The sequence below is a fragment of the Panthera leo genome, chromosome C1 (assembly GCF_018350215.1).
Source record: "Panthera leo isolate Ple1 chromosome C1, P.leo_Ple1_pat1.1, whole genome shotgun sequence".
In the NCBI taxonomy this organism is placed as follows: domain Eukaryota; kingdom Metazoa; phylum Chordata; class Mammalia; order Carnivora; family Felidae; genus Panthera; species Panthera leo.
Genome location: NC_056686.1, coordinates 110,758,304 through 110,782,242, shown reverse-complemented (window position 1 = coordinate 110,782,242; position 23,939 = coordinate 110,758,304). Strand labels below are relative to the sequence as shown.

The 23,939-nt window shown below is 36.3% G+C and overlaps 1 protein-coding gene across 1 annotated transcript in view; it reads right to left on the bottom strand.

Moving 5' to 3' along the window:
• Nucleotides 1-23,939, bottom strand: part of MAP3K2 (mitogen-activated protein kinase kinase kinase 2) — a 94,718-nt gene that overhangs the window by 7,263 nt on the left and 63,516 nt on the right. Inside the window, exons 6-15 of the mRNA XM_042954104.1 lie at nt 17,773-17,886; nt 17,304-17,391; nt 13,028-13,158; nt 11,813-11,892; nt 10,240-10,307; nt 9,973-10,065; nt 8,139-8,345; nt 6,428-6,576; nt 5,939-6,070; nt 1,444-1,573 (exon numbers count right to left, since the gene is read on the bottom strand). Of these exons, the coding sequence (XP_042810038.1) occupies nt 1,444-1,573; nt 5,939-6,070; nt 6,428-6,576; nt 8,139-8,345; nt 9,973-10,065; nt 10,240-10,307; nt 11,813-11,892; nt 13,028-13,158; nt 17,304-17,391; nt 17,773-17,886 (1,192 nt within the window). The remainder of the gene's footprint in view (nt 1-1,443; nt 1,574-5,938; nt 6,071-6,427; nt 6,577-8,138; nt 8,346-9,972; nt 10,066-10,239; nt 10,308-11,812; nt 11,893-13,027; nt 13,159-17,303; nt 17,392-17,772; nt 17,887-23,939) is intronic.

The following is a 23,939-nucleotide window of genomic DNA, read 5'->3' as shown; positions in this document are numbered from 1 at the left end:
CTTTTTAGATCAGTAGGCAGGTACTCGTCCTCCCAGACACACTAGCAAGCTCCACTCCATACCAGCGATCTGGCTCGGGCATTCTGAAGCAGATTCTACTCTGTCACCAGAAACGTGTTAGGAATGTTCCGTTTGGCCTGAATATGGCCATATTTATGATGTAACATATACCAGAAAGAAACTAAATACCCGATAGCTCAAAAATGTCCCCAGAAAAACCAATAAAAATGTGTTTTTATTATTCACAGTTGACCTTTGAACTACACAAGGGTTAGGGGCACCCCTTGCCCCGGCACAGTTGAAAATCCACGTATAACTTTTGATTCCTCCAAAATTTAACTACTAACAGCCTACTGTTGACTGGAAACCTTACTGATAACATGAAGAGTTAACACATATTCTGCATATTAAATGTATTATATACTGTATTCTTACAATAAAGTAAACTACAGAAAATAAAATGTTAAGAAAATCATAAGTAAAATACATTCACAGTACCACAGTTTATAAAAAGAAATTCACGAATAGGTGGACCCACACAGTTCAAACCTGTGTTGTTCAAGGATCAACTGCACATGTGTGTGTGTTTCTTACTGACCGATTAAATAAAGTGATCTTTAAATGTGGGCCACAACCCAGTGTTTACAGAATCAGACCTCTGGATACGCTATGCAGTACAAAGTTGTAGGCACTCTCATAATTTGAAACATCTCTGCCAACTGCTTTTGTCTCACGTCATGCACTTCCTTTACGTACCTGCTCCCTGAAAACAGTTGGGTTTCTGAGTTTTAAAAAGAGAGTTTAACAGAGTTACAGATTATCAAAACTCATCTTGGGCTCTCTTCTTCCCTCTTCTTACGCTCTCCCTAGATAGTGACACCTACCCCGATGGCTTTAAATATGATCTCAACATAAAGCATATCACCATCACACCTAATTTGAGTGTTTCCTAAATATACGTCTTAAGCATATTATATAAAGTAACTCATTTATAATTCTTACAAAATTCCTGAGTTGGACACTATTATTATCCTCCTTAAAAATGAGGAACTAAGGCACAGAGAGATTATATGTCTTGACCAAGGTCACAATGATGCCCAAATTTGCACCAGGCCATCTGGTGTCAGAGCCCCTACTCTCAACTGCTATACTCTAATGCCTATGTTCTATATATGTATGTTCCTCTGTATGAAAGGTCTCATTTTTATGATCATTTGAACTTTATTGATTCTGGAACCATGACAGATGAGCTACCCACTTGTGAAGACCTGAACATCGGTCAGAATATCGACAGAGTCAGTGAAAAAGCAGAATTGCTTTCCTAAGATATTTTAAAGGTAGACGTATTAATTTAAATGTTAAATTTCTTAAATCATATCACCTGTTTCATTTAGATTCACAAAAAAAAATAACTGTATGCTTAAAAAATACTTCATCACTTACCTTTGATATCTCTATGAACAATCATATTACTGTGCAAATAGTGTACACCCTCCAGAATCTGACGGGTGTATTTCCTAGTCACATTCTCAGTAAGAGCTCCATATGCTTTTAGTTGGTCCTTAATTGAACCCTAAAAGGGGAAAAAACAAAAAAACAAAAAAAACTATGGTATGGTTTGAAATGAAAACCACTATTAAATATTTTTAAAAGGATCTTTAGTTCATGACTAGGAGGCCTTAGTTGGAGAGTACATTAAGGACATTATATGCCATCTAATTAACATAAATTCTACTACATTTCCTGACTCAAACCCTGGAAGAGTATGGTCACAGCTGAAAGAAGCCTTTTAACAGTATTTTTTGACTGATGCCCTTGTTTCCATGACTATGTTGGTTCTAACGATCTACTGTTCTTGCAATTGTGTTTTTTAGAATCTTCCTTTTTTGGGAGGGCAGGGTGCCTGGCTAACTCAGTTGGTTAAGCTTCTGACTCTTGATTTCAGCTCAGGTCATGATCTCACAGTCTGCTGGATTGAGCCCTGCATTGGGCTCTGCACTCACTGTGCAGAACCTCTTGGGATTCTCTCTCTCCCTTTCTCTCTGTTCCTCCCCCAATCATGCTCTAAATTAAAAACAATAAATAAATAAATAAATAAATAAATAAATAAATAAATAAATAAATAAATCTTGCACTCTTTGCCCTGAATATACTTTTGTTTTTCTTACTTGCTCTTTTCTATATGCTCTACTTGAATCTTATTTGTTTGATAGCTGCTAATTTACTTCTCAGGAGAAAGAATGGGTAAGTTTTTCTTTTGTATACATACTCAACATTCTAGTTCAAAATATGTGAAAATATACTAAAGAAGAATTTCAAATTTTCTTATATGTTTTTTAAAGCAAGATGAGGTGCCATTTCTGAGAATGCTGAATCACTGAGGTGAGACACTGGCACTTGAATTCTGAAAAAGCTTCCCTACTGATTGATTCCAATGTGCAAATTTGATGACTAATCACCACTTTAAAAGATAGGAATAAAATGTTTCTTGAAGGATAAAATCTATTCTATATCCAAATGTTTCTGCCTTTCCTTGAGTTTTGGCCATTGGTATACTTTGCCATAGGAAAATAGATTCTTAGACTTTACAGGTTTAACCATTTGCTTGTTTCCACTATTCATCAACAACATCTGGGGGGACCGCAAGATGCAATTCTGCTGACCCAAATTTGCAAACACATTTGTGGAAAGCCTTAGGCAGCCAAGTACCTATACCTACAAGTCAACGTGGCTTTTTGTTCAGTCTACTTATTGTGTCTCTACTTGTAGTAATACCCAAAATAACATAGCTAGAACTGAGCTGTCCAAATAATAAGCCCCCAAATTACTTGTAGGCTGCAAACAAGTGATGGACTTAAGGCTCTTCTGGGCCTTGGGCAGCTGGGCCAGTAGCCTATAGCTGCTAACAGCTCCATCAGTGTAGTCTATTTACTCCTGTGTACCAAAAACACAGTTATCTTCTTCGATGTGTACAAGTGGAATGAGTTGCAAAGTACTGTGAGTTAAAAACTGTGTGTGTGTGTGTGTGTGTGTGTGTGTGTGTGTGCACGCACGTGTGTGTAACAGAGAAATCAACTGCTAGCTGCTAGTCCAGATACTGAGAATAAAGTTATGGTTCTATTCCAAAAGCAGTTCTAGATCAACTAAGAAACAGAAGGCTACATTTGGGAAAACTGAAAAATGGGATGACAATCTTGGCAAAGTGTGAATTGAGGACACAAAGAGATCATCATGGCAAATTTGATGAGAGAATTATATAGCATCTTTCACAAACTTGGAGATTCAGTTAAGTCTAATAAAATCATATATGTCGAGCCCATTATATGCCATGGGCTTGGCATATGTGTAATTCATTTAAGATTGCTGATGAACTATGATTAATTTGGTAACATGATTTCACTGACAACCTATACTTTGAAGAGACAGCTGCCCTTACAAAACCAAGTGAAGTTAATGAGAAGCAGAATCTAACACCTCTTCCTGAATGGTCCTGGTTTAGTCTTAAGATTGCTAAACATATAAGGATCACCTGTCTCCACTTGCGATGTAAATCAGTCCCAGCCAATTAAATGGTTAATTTAAAGTTTATCTATTCTGAGAGAGTGCTCACAAACACATGTGTTGGGGAGGGGCAGAGAGTCTGCACTGTCGTGCAGAGCCGGACTTGGAGCTCAAGCTCAGGAACCATAAGATCATGACCTAAGCCGAAATCAAGAGTCGGATGCTCAACCAGCTGAGCCACCCAAGAGCCCCAACCATTTAATCTTATCTTCAACAATCAGGACCTCTATTCATGCTTATTCAGAATTATTTTCTATTTCCAATTTAAATACTTATTATACAAACAGCAATCAAAATGTGAATAAAAGAGAAAAATCTATCACAATTCCAACATGACACATTTTCATTTTTTAAGTTTCTCCTATCCTTGTCCAAATACAGGTACTTTTAAAACACCATCATCATTATTAAAAAGTATTTTATATTCTTTTTCTCTCTCTTACTGTAAGTACTTCCTCCAACTTTGCAACATAGCCTTCACAATTTTAACATATTCTCTTGACAGCACCATAGTAATTTAATTCTACCGTGGGCACTCATTTTCCATCACAGACAATACTAAAATAAATATACACAACTTTTTCCTTCTTTTGAATTACTTCTGTAGAATGAATTTCTGTGAAATTACCAGTCCAAAAGTCTTCAAAGTCTTGAAGATTTCTATGGCATTTAAATACATCCCACCAATTTGTTTTCCAAAGGAACTAAAAAAAACCCAACTAATTTATACTATCAACAGAATCTTTGAAAATACAAAGTAGCAATGAGTAACAACAGTGTCTCTATAAACAATTATTCATGATGATAAGAAAGTAAAGTTTACTGCTGCTCTTGTGAAACAGGATGATTAAAACCATTACTATCAGATACTGGTCAACAGTTTTACTGATCCATAAGCTCAAACTGTAAATTTGTACATTAAACATATACACTTTTAATAAACAATCCACTTAGAGACCCATAAATCAAATGTTTTTCCTAATATATATTACCTGTTAAAGTACACGAAAGCATGTGTTTAAAAAAACTTTTTAAATGTTTATTCATTTTTGAGAGAGACAGAGACAGAACACAAGCAGGGGAGGGGCAAAGAGAGAAGGAGATACAGAATCCAAAGCAGGTTCCAGGCTCTGAGCTGTCAGCCCAGAGCCCAACACGGGGCTCAAACCCATGAACTCTGAGATCATTACCTGAGCCAAAGTCAGACGCTGAACTAACTGAGCCACCCAGGCGCCCTGAATGCATGTATTTTTAAAAGAGTAAATGTACCACCATCTTGAAAAACATTAATATTAAAATGTGCCCTACAACCCTACAAATATTAAAAATTACATACAAGGAATAACAGTTTGCAAGTCACATTTTGCAATTTCTATTGAAACTACTGACTCAGGCAATGATTACCAATCCATGTTAAAAACATTAGGTAGATGACTGAAAAGGAACTGGATGTTATTTTTATTTTTATTTTTTAGTTTATTTATCTTGAGAGAGCACATGAGCACGAGTGGGGTAGGGACAGAGAAAGGGAGAGAGAGAGAGAATCCCCAAGCAGGCTCTGCACAGGCACTGAGGAGCCCCACATGAGACTTGCACTCACCAATTGTGAGATCATGACCTGAGCTGAAACCAAGAGTTGGACAGTCAACTGACTGAACCACCCAGGCACCCCAGGAACTGGATATTCTTATGCACCATTGCTAATAGCTCAGGTTACTTTCTGGTCTTCAGGAATAAACAAAATCTTACACCAGAGAAATATGGATGTCAATCATCCTAATCTAACACTCAATCTTAGCATCATTAATAGAGGAACAACCAGAAATTGTAGGTCTCCTAATGGGATGCAACATGAAATGCACAGTATCATCTATGATGCATTCTAATAAAAAATGCCACATCTTAAACCTAATTTAGATATTAAATCTAACTTACAGGAAATAAGATAAAGGAACAAATTAAACACCACTATGCGGATGCTGTCAACAGAGCACCTAGTCTCTTTGTCAAACCTATGCCATGTAAAAATGTTCTAGATTAAAAAAGAAGTAAGGGGCATAACAGTTCAATGTAATGTGCAGTCCTGGGCTGGATCCTGGTTTGTATAAACCAGCTATTATGGTTATTTTAAGATCATTTAGGGAAATCTGAGTGTGGACTGCTATGGCATGTAAACCTATTTTAGTATACCTCAACACTGTCTAAAAAATGAGTTAATAAATGAAAACAAAATAAAATTACATTACCCAGCAATAATTTAAAACTTTCAAAATTTTCTAAAGTAGTTTAACATATTATAATCAAAGTTTTAGTTTTTCTTTCCTCATTGAAGACTTGAAAGAGAATATGTTTATTTTCAAAAGACGTACTAACTTACCCCTGGCATATATTCCATAAATATGGAAAGGGTTTTTTCCTGGGGATCCCTCAAACAGCCATAATACTGAACAATTCGCTCATGCAGCAAGTTTTTCAACAACTGAATTTCACACTCAAGTGCATTTACTTCCTGAAAGACAAAACTCACTGTTAAGTCTTTACAGCATTGCTAGTGAAAGCAAAACATTCGAACTTCATGGACCATCAAGGTGATTTCATTCTGAAATTTTTACTTCCCAAGGAATAAACATTTTAAAGTCTCTAAACAGTAATAGACCTTGAAGGTATACTAAAGCAACACTAAATCCGATCGGGAATATAACTGAGTACTAAAGAGAAAAAAAATTCACACTACAAAGCAGATAAATTATTGATTTGTTTCACAAATAATTTGTATTAAGGGAAAACAAAATATTCTATTGCGTTACATTTATTTAGTAAAAATGCTTCTTATAAATGTGACAAAGTAGCTTGCAGTGATTCTTACCTTGCTGGTCTCAGGGCTATCAGGGTCAAACTGAACTTGCTTAACAGCCAATTCTCTTCCTGTATCGACATCATAACAGAGGTAGACCCTGCCAAATGCTCCCTGGCCAAGAAGTTTGCCCAATCTCCAGTTGGTTGGAGCACGAGGTGCTAAAAAAGAATATTTTCTTAAAATGGAATACCCAGATGGCACACAAATGGTTAAGGACTAAATGAGTAAACTGCATTAGTGACATCCTTAATTGAGTATGTGTGGATATAAGGGAAAATCATTATCATCCAAATTCATAATGATCATCTTTGAAAATTTTTCTCCTCAATTTTCTAAGATTGTAAACCCAAACAAGGTTCATATATCCCCATGCCTTATGTTTTCCAAACAGATTATTTTTCCCTCAATTAAAAATATAATAGTATCTTTCACTCAATCTAAGGTACTGTGGACTGTCAAATGCACCATTCCTAAGCTTTATTGCAGCAATATTTGTAATTAGTCTTCCACCTGCTTACGATGTAGAAAGCTGGAGAGAGTATCACTCTCATTCTAACAAGAGAAAATCCTGAGAGCAGCAAGCAGCTGGAGCAGGAGCAAGGGTGGGAATACTACAGAAGATTAAAGATAAGAAGGACAGCAGACCTTCCTTCAATAAGTATACAAGTCAGAAGACAATGGAAAAAAATAGCTTTAAAGTGCTAAAAGGAAAAAAACTGTCCAGCATCCTGTATCAAAAAAAAAAAAAAAAGAAAAAGAAATATATATATATATATATATATATATCTCAGAAATAAAGGAGAGAAAAGACCTTTTTCAAACAAACTCTGAAAGAATTCATTGCCAGCAGACTTACATTACAAGAATGGTTTAAAGCAATTCTTCCGGCAGAAGGAATATGATATCCAACAGAATCTGGAATCTATATAACCTACAGTCTACAAAATCCTGGATTTACAGAAATAAAGTGATGGATATATGAAAGATATTCTTCTCTTATTTTTTATCAATTCAAAAACAATAGCTGTCTAAAGGACAAATAGCAACAATGTAGTGTAAAGTCACAGATGTAAAAGTAAAATATGACAACACTAGAACAAAAGGGATGAATGTGAAATATTCAAATGCTGCTGCAATAAATACCTTTGAGCACAAATCTTGGTATGCACTGCTTATGTGATAAAGTCCAAATATTCCACAATCTGGCCTTAGTTACCATTCTAGTCCTTTTCCTACTGTTTCAAGTAAGATACCCTTCACTTTAGCCAAAAATGAACTATTCCCCATTCTCAGAGCATGCCATGACCTCCTACACATATCACCTTCCGAGCTAGTGAATTCCTACTCACATTCAAGATCTAGATTAAGTACTATACAATAATCATTTCTCCACACAACATTCTCCCCATTAGACTACATTTTAGAGATCATATTTGGAATCTCAGTTGGGTACTCAACAAGGATATGTGGAATGAACGAATAAATGACAGACTGGTAACAATCTTACTAACTAGAGAGAAGGAAAGAATCAACTAAAGTAATTAGCAGTAACACTGTAGTTACACCTTATATTCCAACCACTTTTAGAAATACCCTTTATACCTTTTTTTGGGAAGTTGGGTCTCACCCTGAGGACTCGTTTGGTATTTATTCCTTTAAATATTGTAAAGTTCTGCAAAGGTTCTGCTAAACATTCACTGTGCCAATTTCTTTTACTTACAACGGCTGGGTGGGCTGATGTCCATTACAGTCAAAGTAGGATTGTCTATGTCACTTCCCCTTCTTCTTACTCGACTATCATCATATTCTGGGGTAAAGATACTGCTTCCACTACTAGTGCTTAAAGAGTGATCAGTAGGACTGAAACTCACAGGAGACCGGAAGCTGGTCCCCTGGGTCCTTCTAGCTCTTGGAAAAGTTTTACGACCTACAAAATCAAAACAGGATTACCTTACAACTTTTATTCATATGCTGTAATTCAAAGTATTTAAAATTTGTAACATGAGGAATAGAAGTCTGTCCTGTGAGTAGGCTAAGAAACTAAAATAGCAATGATTATTTGATTACATTTTTAACTTTTGTTTTTAATGTTTATTTTTGGGGGGGGGAGAGAGAGAGAGAGAGAGAGAGAGAGAGAGAGCGAGCACGCGCGCACAAGCAGGGGAGGGGCAGAGAGAGAGGGAGACACAGAATCCAAAGCAGACTCCAGGCTCTGAAGGCTCTAAGCAGTCAGCACAGAGCCCAATGTGGAGCTCGAACCCATGAACTGGGAGATCATGACCTCAGCTGAAGTCAGATGCTTAACTGACTGAGCCACCCAGGTGCCCCTTGTTTACATGTTTGAAACTTAAGAGTAGTATTTTTTTTTTTTAAGTTCAAGGAAATAGCCTTTTGAACAATGAATCATTAAGTAAAAAATGAAAATCAAGAGAAAAGGGGGGGAAAAAAGCAGAAATGAGAAAAGTGGGGCAAAAACAGGATCTGAATACAAATTCAATGTCTTTTGTAAAAACACACCCCCCCCCCCCACATTCATAAAATCACTGCACTCTCTCATTTCTGGATAAAAAGAAAAAAAACGTACTTTATTCTCATTTCCAATTATAAGAACAAAAGTTAGAAAATTTAGAAGTAGTATTTTTTTTCTTTGAAAAGGACAATGCAAGTATGAATTCCATCATCGAGGAATAATTTTCTAGTTAATATCAATTTTTTCTAAGTTTATTTATTTTGACATAGTATGTGTGCATGTATGAGTGGGGGAGGGGCAGAGAGAGGGAAAGACAATCCCAAGCAGGCTCTGTGCTGTCAGCATGCAGCCTGACACAGGGCTTGATCCCACAAACCATGAGATCATGACCTGAGCCGAAACTAAGAGAGTCGGACGCTTAACCAACTGAGCCACCCAGGCACCCCCAATATCATTTTTTAATTACAGTTTTTCTTTTAAGGGAAAGATAAGTACTATGTGGTAAGCTGGCATAAACCTGTTATTGTTTTAGTTACCTAATTTCTTTCAAAAATTGGGTTTTTTTTTGTTGATGGGGGGGTGGGAGGGAGGGGAGGGTAGGTGATGGGTATTGAGGAGGGCACCTTTTGGGATGAGCACTGGGTGTTGTATGGAAACCAATTTGACAATAAATTTCATATATTGGGGGGAAAAAAACCAAAAATTGGGTTTTTTTAATGTTTATTTTGAGAGAGACAGAGAAAGAGAGACAGAGAGACAGAGAGACAGAATGGGGGAGGGGCAGAGACAGAGGGAGACACAGAATCCAAAGCAGGATCCAGTCTCTAGGCTCTGAGCTGTCAGCACAGAGCCTGAGGCGGGGCTCAAACTCATGAACCATGAGATCGTGACCTGAGCCAGTCAGCTGCTCAACTGAGTCACCCAGGTGCCCTTCAAAAATGGTTTTAAGCAGAAAAACTAAGTGATTCAGGAAAAAAATTATCTCTAATGGTTTAAATATGAGATTTTAAAAATGTGATTTTGATTTTGATTATTTTTGAGATTTTTAACAAGCTGTTCTTGTAGTCTAGTTACAGAAGCTTACCATCATTATAGTCTTGATGGTGATATGAAACATGATACCTTCTTGGGTATGTGCCTCCTTTTCCAAATTTCTCAAAGATAGGGTTGTCATAGTCTATTGAGACATAAGAAAGTTATGTGTTATAAAAAAGTCAAATATCTCTAATAATAAAAAACACATTTACACATTTTTATTCATTTAAAAAAAAAACAACTCCCCTCTCCCTCCCAGCCAAAGCATTGTTTAATGACACAAATATTTAAACATTTAGAATACGGAGAGTCTAACCTGAAAATTCCTGATGATTATCTGGGTAGCTCTGTGCCCTAGGCATTCGTGATTTTGGATAGCTCTCTCTAAAAACAGAAAATGTCATGTTAAATGAAGAGAAAGTATGTAAATAAGACATTTAAAATATCTTTATGCAATATCAGTATCTGTAAGTATGTGTGCAAATTATACATATATATGAGGTGTATATATATATATAAATGTATGAATAAAGGAGCTTACTCTGAAATGTCAACATAACTGAAAAAGAGAGACTTCTTTTTAAACACTTACTTGGTGCAGGGAGGCAAAAGCCTAGCTTTAAAAATTAACCGATAGGGGAGCCTGGGTGGCTCAGTCAGTTGAGCGACCAACTTCGGCTCAGGTCATGATCTCATGGTTTGTGAGTTTGAGCCCCGCATCAGGCTCTGTGCTGACAGCTCAGAGCCTGGAGCCTGCTTTGGATTCTGTCTCTCTCTCTCTCTCTCTCTCTCTCTCTCTCTCTCTCTCTCTCTGCCCCTCCCCCATTCATGCTCTGTCTCTGTCTCAGAAATAAATAAACATAAAAAAATTTAAAAAATATATTAACCTATAGGGTATGGCAGTAAAAATGGTAAGTTTTGAAATTACAGATGTTGGCAAACACCTGTGTTTTAATCATAGCTCTACCATTTAATCAGCAATTGCAATCTTGGCAAATCACCTTTCTGAGATTTTCCACATCCATAAAAATGAGATAATTTCCAACTCATCAATGGTGTGTACATATATTGCTTAGGACAGTGTCTTTCAAATATTAAATGCTCAATATATAGCTTCCACATTACTATTTTCCTGAATTTCTTAAATGTTTCAGATATCTATCTTGAGGTAGACATGGGCACAAAGGTTTTATTTATACAGGTAAAAGAAAATTAAATGTGCATTTCCATACAGTATTCATTATTATTTTCAGAATTTGCTTCTAAAAAGAAATCCCAGAGGAGATCAAATAGGTAAAGATTTTACAGACTGTGTGCTACAGGATGACTTTGCCTGCTACATATGAACACTCTTATTGAGACCAGAAGAGAAGGAGCACTTGTAACTAAAAATCCACAGTTGCAACTTCACCCAGCTTGTATTTCTGAACAGCCATTTCACACAAAAGAAATGTACACTACTTAAATTTTAAATGACAGCCAACATTCTGGGCCACAATTACCAAAAAAGTAAGTTATCTATAACCTGGTGCCAGAATGAACATAATCCTAAACAGGTGAAAACAACTCAAGAAACCTCCAAAACCAAAGGTATTAATGAGAAATTTGATAGAAGTTTCACCAACATAGTTTTGTAAGTAAATGTACATTCTAAGTTTGCATTTAGCTTCAAACACAGTTTTGGCAAGCAGAAATACTGGTAATATTATAATCAGGTATCATTTTACCCAATAAAGATACTGAGCCCCATGAGGTTAAGGGATTTGTTCAAACTGAAAAAATTCATTTGGCCTAAGTATGGACGAGTATCAATTACATTCCTCTGACATGCTATATATATGCATATGTACCCACATACATTAAAAAATAAAAACTACAATCCATATTACCCATCCAGAGGACTATCAAGTGATGGACAACTTCCAGAGCCAGAATTTTCAGGGCTGCTTAAAGACAATGGGTCCAGCATCTAGAAAAATAAAGAGTTCCTCCATGATTCAATGTGTACAACCAGAAGTTACTGGGTTTTTAAACAGTTTTATTGAGATATAATTCATGTAACATAAAATTCACCTATTAAAAGTGTACAATTTAATGGTTTTCAGTATACTGAGAGTTGTGCAACCCTCACCACTGTCGCAGAACACTTTCAGTACCCACAAGAAGATCCCATATCCAACAGCAGTCACCTCTCCCCAGAGTTACTAACTTTTTAATATTTTAAATGTAGTGGTCCCTTGTAGGTAGGCTACAACTTCAAAATATCCTAAGGGAAAAATATTTTCTCTATAAGATTATTAGCTAAATAAATAAAAAAGCTAAAAGATTTCACATAATTTTGCTTACTGAACACTGACTAAAGCCCCACTCAAATTGAGAATAATGACATTGTGGCTGCTACATTATTAAAACATTTACAATGTTTTAAAAAGTTGACAAACGTCAGCTTCACAAAGTTAAATATCTTTAGTTTCACTATATCTTTCTTTTCTTCTTTTTAAATTTTTTTTATGTTTGTTTATTTTTGAGAGAGACAGAGCATGAGCAGGGGAGGAACAGAGAGAGAAGGAGACACAGAATCTGAAACAGGCTCCATCCAGGCTCTGAGCTGTCAGCACAGAGCCTGACACAGGGTTTGAACTCATGAACTGTGAGACTGTGACCTGAGCTGGAAGTCAGACACTTAACTAACTGAGCCACCCAGGCACCCTTCACTATATGTTTCAAATGTTAATTAAAAATCTGAATGTCAATCCCAGGATTACAAACAAATGCATTCATTTATTTATGGATGGGCAAAATAAGAAAACCAGCTTTATTCCAGCTTTGTTTATACATGAATGCACACAGGCACATGTAAGTTAGTGGGCATTATCCTATATTCTTTTACTATTTTGTTCACTTAAGGAAGACATGGGAGAAGAGGTCTCTCCCTCCCTCTCTCTCTCTCCCTCTCTGTCTCTCTGTCTCTCCCTCTCTCTTTCACACACACACACACACACACACACACACACACACACACACAGAGGATACCTGCCAAACCACACAAATCCTGACAACATCCCTTTAAGTGAAATGACAAACCACATCCAACTTTTGCTTACTTGGTCCATGCTCTCTGGAATGAATTCTCCTTCACTGTTGATACTGGTGAATGACCCATTCCGGGCAACCTGGTGTAATTCATCTGGAATGTATCCTGGGGGAGGGGAGCTTCTATCCCTACTAGTGGGACCTCAAAGGAAAAAAAGTTACATGATTTTATAAATATCAACTGGGAACTAATTTTTGTTTCAATTAAATATAAATACAGGATTTCAGTAACTACTGAAATCCAGTTTTTAAAACTTACAAGAACATTCATTTCTATAAATCTTCAAATGTTTTATACCTTTCTAAACTCCCACCCTATTATAATTATTAACCTCACTGTAATATTCATTTATTCTTATTAGATGGTATGTTCTTCTAACTGCTGACAACTGCGCTATGGGGCTGATAATAAAGATTTTTAGATGCCATTGCTTCTGAACTTCCAAGGGTCACTTGTACCTAGATATATGTTACCCTTTAACATAACTTATGGAAGGCATCATAATGTCGTGGAAAGAATGTGGACTTTATACCTCAGTTTAAAATCTCAGTTCTAGTTATTTACCAACTGTATTGTCTTTGGTAAAATTATCCAACCCCCACAAACCTGGTTCCTCATCTGTCAACATAAGACTAAATCCCTCCTCTCTTAGGGAACAGACTGGTGGTTGCCATAGGGGAGGTGGGCAGAGGGATGGGTGAAATAGGTGAAGAGGGTCAAGAGTACACTTATCTTCATGAGCACTAAGAAACACAGAGAACTGCTGAATCATTCTATCATACACCTGAAACTAACCTAACACTGTATGTTAATTATACTTGAATTTTAAAAATAGGTTAAAGAACTGAATAAAGCCAGCACTTAAGGTAAACAAAGAAAAAAAAAAAAAAAAGACAAAATCCCTCCTCTGCAAGGGTGTTGTAATGATAAAATTATTCACACTGAGTATGTGCTAGGCACATCTGGTTCCATAATGTTCTTTCCATTCCCTCTCCTTAACCTTTAAAACCCTAAAGTGAGATTACTTCTTAAGTCACTTAGGCCATATTAGAGTATTTTCAAATTAGAATCCTGAATTTTATTCTCAGGTACTTTAAAATTAGGTTTTATCACAAGCCATATTCCTGGCATTTAAATTTCTTCATAATTCAGAAAAGCAGAAAATCTAATATAGTTCACCTAGTTAATCACATCATTTCTTATGAGACAATAATCCATTTTATTTTTACCTGGTTTTATAGAAATAATGCTATGTTTATTAACACAGCTCTCGTTTCCTCCAAATATTCTGAAATTAAACTATTAAAAAAAAAAGATATGGGGAGGTCATGTGGGCATTTAAGTTTTGGTCAGATTGAAAGCAAAAGGCTTTGCCTTATAAAAAGGGGTCACTGTAAGTATATGCTAGCATTTGTGAGCAAGGAGATAGGGAGAAAAAGAACAAAGTGATTACCAAAAGATTTGAACAGAACAGATAACTCTCTGCTTGACTCTAAAATAATCAGTAACTGAACTTTGAGCCAAGGGTTATTTAGGCTTTGTAATAGGTACAATGACATTATCCCTAATATTTTTACTCCTTCCATATACTCTTGTTTATAAAAGATCAATATACTCATTACTAAAAGGAGATAGGGAAGAAAAAAATGCTATGAAAGTCTCCTCATCTCCTTACTAGATAATTCATTTTTCTTTTTATTTATTTATTTTTATTAAAGTCTACTTGACACACAATGTTGTAACAGTTTCAGGTGTACAACATAATGATCTGACAGTTCTCATGCTCACCACTCTAAGTATAGTCAGTATCTGTCACCATATATTATTACAATATTATTGACTATATTCTCCATACTGGGCTTTTCATCTCCATGACTTATCTATTTTATAACTGCAAGTTTGTGCCTCTTAATCCCCTTCACCTATTTGGCCACCCTCTCAATCCCCTGACAATCACCAGTTTGTTCTCTGTATTTAAGAGTCTGGTTTTTTGTTTATTCATTTGCTCTGCTTTTCAGATTCTACATATAAATGAAATCATATGGTATCTTTCTCTAAGTTATTTCACTTAACGTAACACCCTCTAGGTCCACTGTGTTCTCACAAATGGCGTGATCTCATTCTTTTTGGTGGCTGAGTAATACAGCACTCTATATATACATATCCACATCTTCTTTATCCTTTATCTATCCATGGACACTTAGGTTGCAGCCATATCTTGGCTTTGTAAATACTAGTATAATAAACATAGGGATGCATATATTGTTTTGAATTAGCTTTTCTTCAAATTTCTTTGAATTTCATTTTACCAGCAGACACTGAAAAGATGCTCAACATCACTCATGACCAGGGAAATGAAAATCAAACCATGATGACATACTACCTTATACCTGTCAGAATGGCTAAATCAACAACCTAAGAAACAAGAGGTATTGATGAGGATGTGGAGAAAAAGGAACCCTCATCAACTGTCAGTGGAAATGTAAATTGATACCTTGGAAACAGTATGGAGGTCCAGCAAAAAAATTAAAAACAGAACTACCATATGACCCAGTAATTCCACTACTGGGTATTTATACCCAAAGAAAACCCTTTTTTCTTAACTTTTATTGGTAATGGGTATGCCAACGCACTCTTGGTTGAGACCTCCACACTAGAATATACTCATCCCAAAGGTAGTTTTTCCTCTAGCTATCTTTTATGAAAATAATTAAAGAGAATAATTATCAATAAATAAGGAAAAAAGATGGTGGTCATATCTATCAAAGCTATTCTAGGTTTAAAGAGGTACCAATAAAAACCAACAATTTTCTACATTATAATTTCCAGCTTCTTCTTATGCTAGCACTGAACTCAAATAAGAATATTTACTAGTAGGACAAGATTGAGGTACTCAGTAGAGTTTTAATTCAAAATGAACTTAAAATGTTAATTTAAGTAGAGCATTCAGCTTGTTCTAATGCAACTACAGTGACTGGCAATTTTTACTTTAAAATGATACATACTGTAATGTGATAAGAAAAGGGAATGAAGAAAGAAATGTAGGTTTAATAACAGTCATGTTTTCTAGTTTGAAAAGCAAAATGTTCTTTAAAAGTGTTTTCTCAACCTATTGCCACAAGAATCCCATGATTTAAAGAGGAGAAGAACATTATTGGTCTCAAGTTAGAGAGATGGAATCTGAATTCAGGTATTCCTAATGTTCCTTCACCCAAATTCTAAACCATATAAAAATATATCTGAATAAAGATAAACAATTTCTATTTTGCTTGTATATCATCGCTGCTGCTCACATTTCCAGCATTTCTGAAACCAAAAGTAGGACTTATGTAAGACAGATACTTAGAAGGAAGTAGTTAAGTAGCTTCTTCTGGGGGGCCAAAACAAAAGATCACTAACGGATATATGGGGGTTGGCCCATATGCCAATTTAATCTCTTCTTGTGTTATTAACAATCCTTTTCTGTTACCAGTCTTGGGAGTCCCAACCATATCTCTCATTTTGTCCCACCCTCCTGCTTCCTCCCTCTCCATTCATCTGTTTCACTTCCTCCTCTACTTTTCCCTTTCAAGTCCATACCTCACATATGTTTTCATGTTGTCACATTCACTGCCCTGTTAAAATATATTTATACCAGTGGTTTTTGAGCAATGTAATGCTTTTATCATATAAAAATGCAGATTATTAATGTTTTATGCTACCTGAAGGAGATCCACAGAACTGGGGAGTTCAGAGCACCTCTGCCTCACCCTTGCCTCTCTAATAGGCCTCCTTCAAACAGCACACGGGATCCATTCTGCTTTGTACCACAAGCTTAATTTTAATAGTCTATTATTAATGATGAATAATGAATACTAAAAAAAAAACAATCTGGAAACTCTTAGCACTGCATTTGATAGTACTGCAATAACTAAAACTTAGAGAAAGGCTTATGAACTTAGTCCATCCATTAATTTTAATATATTGGAATTACTTCTTTTAATTTCTTCTCTCTGGTTATTTTTATAATTAAAATAACTAGAGGTTTTATTTAAATTTGTTAAATATTAAAATATCCTAAGTATATAAAGAAAAAATATTTAAGCTTGAGATTGCTAATCTTACAACACTTGATGTAACTTTTGAAGGGACATAAGAAACTAGAACACAGGTACCTGGGAAAAATTACAGAGTACAGGGACAGGCTGCTATTTATCAGGGTTATGTTTAGGTGCTGGCCTACATTAAAGGATGAAGAAGAAACTGAGAAATTGTCCATTTTATGGTTCGGACACTATCATTCTTACCTATTATAGAAAGCCGTTTTTTTCTCTCTGCTCCAAATACTGTGTTATCCAAATCTTCTAGTGATGGCAATGGTTCTAAATTAGCAGCCTATAAGGAAAGGGGATGATTAATACTATTCTTCCCCTTTTGGGGCTTTAAACAGAATCCTTCCCCCCACCAAATACAACCTAGATATTCTACACTGTTTGTAGGTCTTATCAAATCTATTCTTTGAAACTTTATTTCCAGCATAAATTTTCCCAAGTTCTCAGTACTTCTATTAGTTCCATATGTACAGTATATTATACTTACTTATAATTTTGGCTACATGGTTTTGAGGAGCAAGGATATAAAACTATAGCAATTACATTATGTAAGTTTACATTTCATTATATTGAAAATATATCAATGATTATAGAATGTAACTATGTTTCATATTTCACAGGCACAAATCCTATAATCCTTACTGAAAGATGTCTCGATGCGTACCTGTGTACTTCCGTTTATTACAAGTAATATCTTGAGGCTCTTCATATGAATACTACGATCCAGCAGCTCCACAGCTTTGTCCAAGTCATCTTGGGTAGTTAATGGAATTACCAACTGAACAGAAGGGAACATAATGAATCATGCAACCATCTCACCGGGTGAAGTCCTTCCAGGACCATCTTCATTACTATGGAATTATAAATTTCAAAATACCCTGGCTCTTTGTCAGTATAATGAAATTCTGAATGAATAGATGTATCTAAATTGTTTCACTCTTCCCATCCTGCCACCACTAAAATCATAAGACTGAATATGGACAAAAAAATTTTTTTGCTTTAATCATCATTAAATTCTTCTAAAAAACATATTTAAAGGTTAAAGATTAATTTTCTAGGATATTTCCATAATGTTGCAAAATGTAAAGTATAGTATCTTTACCCCAAAACAGCATTAAGGAGCACACACAAAAACTACATACAATACTATCCTTCATCTGCATTGATGAAACTCTCAGGTTTCTCTCTATAGTCATACTACCACGGATTTGCATTCTCCAGATTTGCATACCTACAGTGAGTATCACCATCCCAAACACAATGAGCATCTGTAGCAGCTGCCATGGAGGGACCACTAACAATGTACCTGCAATCTACAGTCCACCTTGGGCTCCCTCTGATCCTGGTGACTACACCAGCAATAAATCAGCTAAATGGGTCAGCCATCCATAGTAAACTCTAAATGTGGAAATCTGCTTTCATTAGCAGATTGGATCCTCTTATGGATCAGACATTATAAAGGACAAAAAGCCTCTGAAAGGTCTATGAGAAAGCATGATTCACACAACTTAAGAAAATCAAATACTCTTTTCTTTTTTAAAAAAAATGTAAACTGGGGCGCCTGGGTGGCTCAGTCGGTTGAGCGGCCGACTTCGGCTCAGGTCACGATCTCACGGTCCGTGAGTTCGAGCCCCGTGTCGGGCTCTGGGCTGATGGCTCAGAGCTTGGAGCCTGCTTCCGATTCTGTGTCTCCCTCTCTCTCTGACCCTCCCCCGTTCATGCTCTGTCTCTCTCTGTCTCAAAAATAAATAAATGTTAAAAAAAAAAAAAAATTAAAAAAAAAAAATGTAAACTTAATCGCTTAGGACAACTGTCAATAATCTTCAAAGTATATTCCATTTCACTGAAAGGACAGAATAAAAATAAATGAACCTATTGCACACTTGTTACCTTGCTCTAATTAAGTACAGTATAGAAGCCATTCAAATGTAAAGGCCTAGTTAGTTTGGGGTCCTCTACAGTATGAATGCCTTGAGGACAGAGGCACTAATAACTGACACAGAGAATGCATGGCAACTACTTGGTAAATACTGTTTAATGCATATCATATGGCAAAAGCATCATCTGTACCCAAACCCACAAGCTGACATGGTGTGCACTCTCTGCAGATTTCTTTATGGAAAAAAGCCATTGTTTTAATAAAGGCTTCCAAACACAAATAATGTGGATTCCAGACTAACGTGATTTCCACCGTACAATCCGCTTAAATTTACTTAATAGGTACTTGAAATTATATTCCCAATATCTGTTTGTAGCTACTTTAGTAGTTTTGTACTATTCCAACTTACCTACTATAACCAGGCCTTTTTTTCCTCTATGAGAATTTTTTTTTCTAATAAAAAAAGAATATTAACTGTTTGGTATCACAGAATAAGCATAAATGAAAAAGAATATCCTTTTATTTTCCTATTGATTATGAACCATATTGGTACATCTTGTTCCTATCTTTTGTATTCTTTTTAATTATATTTTAAGCACTAGAAAACATTTTAAAGCAAAGATGATTTTTTTTTCCAGTTTTTCATTTGAGGGGAAAACCTGAATATTTACTTTTACTATACATTTATTGATAATTGGATCGCTTACTTCTCCAAGACACTGTTGCTTCTGGGGAGAAAAGACACTAGTTTAAATCACAATAACAAAATATTAACATAAATGATTTTGTTGTTCTTCAGTTTACTAATGTGAAATCTGGGCATTGTGGAGGAGTATATATATTGGCAGCTTGGGCTACTGCCTATGGTTCTCATGTGATCCCTTGTATGTTCTAAAGTCACCTATTACCAATTTTAAAATGAGGACTAAGAGTTAATAACAAATCCCAGCTTATCTAAATTATATTAAATACATTACACAATGTTTTCCTGCTTAGTGAATTCATTTCAGCCTCAGTCATGAAATCTACTTCCCTCTGTCTTAATACTGATACATCAGTTGTGGGTTAATGTAAATCCTTCCCAAAAACTCAAAATTAGGTCCTGAAGCCCATGCAATAGAACCTAAATTTAAAAGAAGTGATTTATTTGCCTGACTTTGCACAGTGACACATGATAATAGTCCATAGAAAGGTTTTCTTCCTCTAACCATCTAAAATGGGAAAGATCTGGGGCACATGGGTGGCTCAGCTGGTTAAGCTTCCGCCTCTTGATTTCAACTCAGATCATGATCTCATGGTTTGTTCAAGATCGAGCCCCTCATCAGGCTCTGCACTGGCAGCGCACAGCCTGCTTGGGATTCTCTCTCTACTCTCTCTTTCTGCCCCTCCACAGCACTTTCTCAAAATAAACACTTAAAAAAGAGAGAGAGAAAGATCTTAGAAAATCCACTTTCCTTGCCTGCACACCTTCACATCTATCTCCCGTGGCAATACACACACACACACACACACACACACACACACACACACACACGACAACACACATGCTTGACACTATTAGATAAAGAGGAGCCCAACTAACAGAGCCAACCAATCACAGCTTAAATCTCATTGTTTTGAGTCTGGCAAACTAGAAGTTTACAGAATAATGGTTCTTTTAGAACACAGGGATTTATACTAGAAAAAAAATATCTATAGAACTGGAATAACAAGCAGTATAAATGAGTTTTTTGCTTGTCCATACGTCCACAAAACTAATAGACCTTATAAGCTTTTCCCTAGTACCCTCAGTATTGAGGGGCATGCATTGGGTTTGTCATGATGTGAATCAGGACATGGTTAACTCACAGAATCACAGTCTCAAAAGAATCTCTTAGTTGTGAGAAATTTTAAACAACGTGATCTTACCCTACTTAATGTCTCTTCTACCACATTCCTGCCAAGAGGCCACCCAGATATAATGGCAGAACCACTCACAGAAATCCTCAGAAAGCATGAGAAAAAGAAACTGAAAATGGGAGAAATTTTCCAACTTTTAGAAAAAGGGAGAAGGTTCTTGAAACTACAGATTAGCTTGGTGTCAATCCTTAAGAAAACTCTAGAAAAAATTATATAAACAAATTGGAGAACTCAGGGGGATGAAACAGCAATTCTAGGACCTAGAACAGGTACAATATGAGCCAATTATGTCAAACTGACCTCATTTTTCTTTTTTTTTTTTTTTATTTTTTTTTTTATTTTTTTTTATTTTTTTATTTTTTAATATATGAAATTTACTGTCAAATTGGTTTCCATACAACACCCAGTGCTCATCCCAAAAGGTGCCCTCCTCAATACCCATCACCCACCCTGCCCTCCCTCCCACCCTGCCCTCCCTCCCACCCCCCATCAACCCTCAGTTTGTTCTCAGTTTTTAAGAGTCTCTTATGCTTTGGCTCTCTCCCACTCTAACCTCTTTTTTTTTTTTTTTCCTTCCCCTCCCCCATGGGTTTCTGTTATGTTTCTCAGGATCCACATAAGAGTGAAACCATATGGTATCTGTCTTTCTCTGTATGGCTTATTTCACTTAGCATCACACTCTCCAGTTCCATCCATGTTGCTACAAAAGGCCATATTTCATTTTTTCTCATTGCCACGTAGTATTCCATTGTGTATATAAACCACAGTTTCTTTATCCATTCATCAGTTGATGGACATTTAGGCTCTTTCCATAATTTGGCTATTGTCGAGAGTGCCGCTATAAACATTGGGGTACAGGTGCCCCTATGCATCTGTACTCCTGTATCCCTTGGATAAATTCCTAGCAGTGCTATTGCTGGGTCATAGGGTAGGTCTATTTTTAATTTTCTGAGGAACCTCCACACTGCTTTCCAGAGCGGCTGCACCAATTTGCATTCCCACCAACAGTGCAAGAGGGTTCCTGTTTCTCCACATCCTCTCCAGCATCTATAGTCTCCTGATTTCTTCATTTTGGCCACTCTGACTGGCGTGAGGTGGTATCTGAGTGTGGTTTTGATTTGTATTTCCCTGATAAGGAGCGACGTTGAACATCTTTTCATGTGCCTGTTGGCCATCCGGATGTCTTCTTTAGAGAAGTGTCTATTCATGTTTTCTGCCCATTTCTTCACTGGGTTATTTGTGTTTCGGGTGTGGAGTTTGATGAGCTCTTTATAGATTTTGGATACTAGCCCTTTGTCCGATGTGTCATTTGCAAATATCTTTTCCCATTCCGTTGGTTGCCTTTTAGTTTTGTTGGTTGTTTCCTTTGCTGTGCAGAAGCTTTTTATCTTCATAAGGTCCCAGTAATTCACTTTTGCTTTTAATTCCCTTGCCTTTGGGGATGTGCCGAGTAAGAGATTGCTACGGCTGAGCTGACCTCATTTTTCTTGATAGACCTACTAGACTGCTAGACCAAGACAATATTGTAGACTTAATGTATCTTGGCATTTGAAAGCTTTCCATCATACAATTTTAGTTCAAACAAAAACAAAGGTATATCAGGATTCCCCTAAAATCAAAAACAAAGATATATCTGGATTCCCCTAAAATCATACCACGAAATAAAGACTCAAGTTCAAGCCTTTGTATGTGGGAAAATGTACCAGGAAACACTGGTACAGAGGAATGGGGAAGACAGGAAAGGGGCCTATAAAGGATGTGTTATCCAGCAAGTTACCATTGTTGTTAAGTGGAACCTACCTATCCCCACCTCCCACACCATCCTTGAGTCTCATTCTCCCATCACCCCCTGGTACCCCTATCTGTATTTCTGCCTAGACCCTATGGCTGTACCTCTAAAAAGCCCTCAGACTGGCAGGTGGAAATCAGGCTGGCACAAAGAGAAATAGTAAGTGCCAAGACAGGGCCAGGCAACAAGAGGTGTTCGTGGCTAAATGAAAACCCAAAAATTATTAAAAAATAAAATATTAAGGTATTACTATAGTATGATACTCATCACTTTGTTCAGGGATACTACTTGTTTGAATATGGATTTTTGCTTTCTCAAAATATGTTCTGCATTCAGTTGTAAGTGGTTTCTTTAGACAAACTACATTAACATAGTTTTTGTTTTAAATTAATAATGACTCATTTGAAAATCTAGTATTTTCAAATATTTTTATTTGCTCAATGTTTTAACATTTGCAAAGCACTTTTACATGTTCTCTCAAGTTAATTTTTAGTAAGCTCTCCACCATTACTCCATTCGCACTAGCACTTTCCTATTCCTGAAACATAACTAGTCTTTTCCATCTTAGGATCTCTGTAGGTATGCTTCTCAATGGCTCTCTACCAAGAATGTTCTTGCCCTCAAACTTTTTGCAAGTTTGGCTTTTCATACTTCAAGTGACAGTAATTAAATATTACCACCTTAGTTCTTCCTTAGTACCATCTAAACAGAACAGGTACTGCCTGCCCTTGCCTTCATTGTTTTTCATGATATTTTATGCCTGTCCTTCAGAGAACTTAATATATTTGAACAACTCATTATTTAGTTGTCTGCTTCTACCACAAACACAAGCCTATAAACTCCATGAAGCACTGCAATTCATGAATCATGGCATTATGACTGGCAAATTCAGCAAGTATTTTCTGAGAAAACAACAAATTAACCAATTAAATTGTCCCTGAAATTTTTAAGATTCAAGATCTTGAGATTGCATAGGGTCTTAAAGAAACCTCAGGGATTATCTAATCCAATCTGAATTTTAAGAAGGTTCAAAGGGGGATTTTCCAGGGGCGACTGGATGGTTCAGTCAGTTAAGTGTCCGACTTCAGCTCAGGTCGTGATCTCACAGTTCACGGGTTTGAGCCCTGCATCGGGCTCTGTGCTGACAGCTCAGAGCCTGGATGGAGCCTGCTTCACATTCTTTGTCTCCCTCTCTTTCTGCCTTCCCCTGCTTGTGCTCTGTCTCTCTGTCTCTCTCTCTCAAAAATAAATAAACATTAAAAAA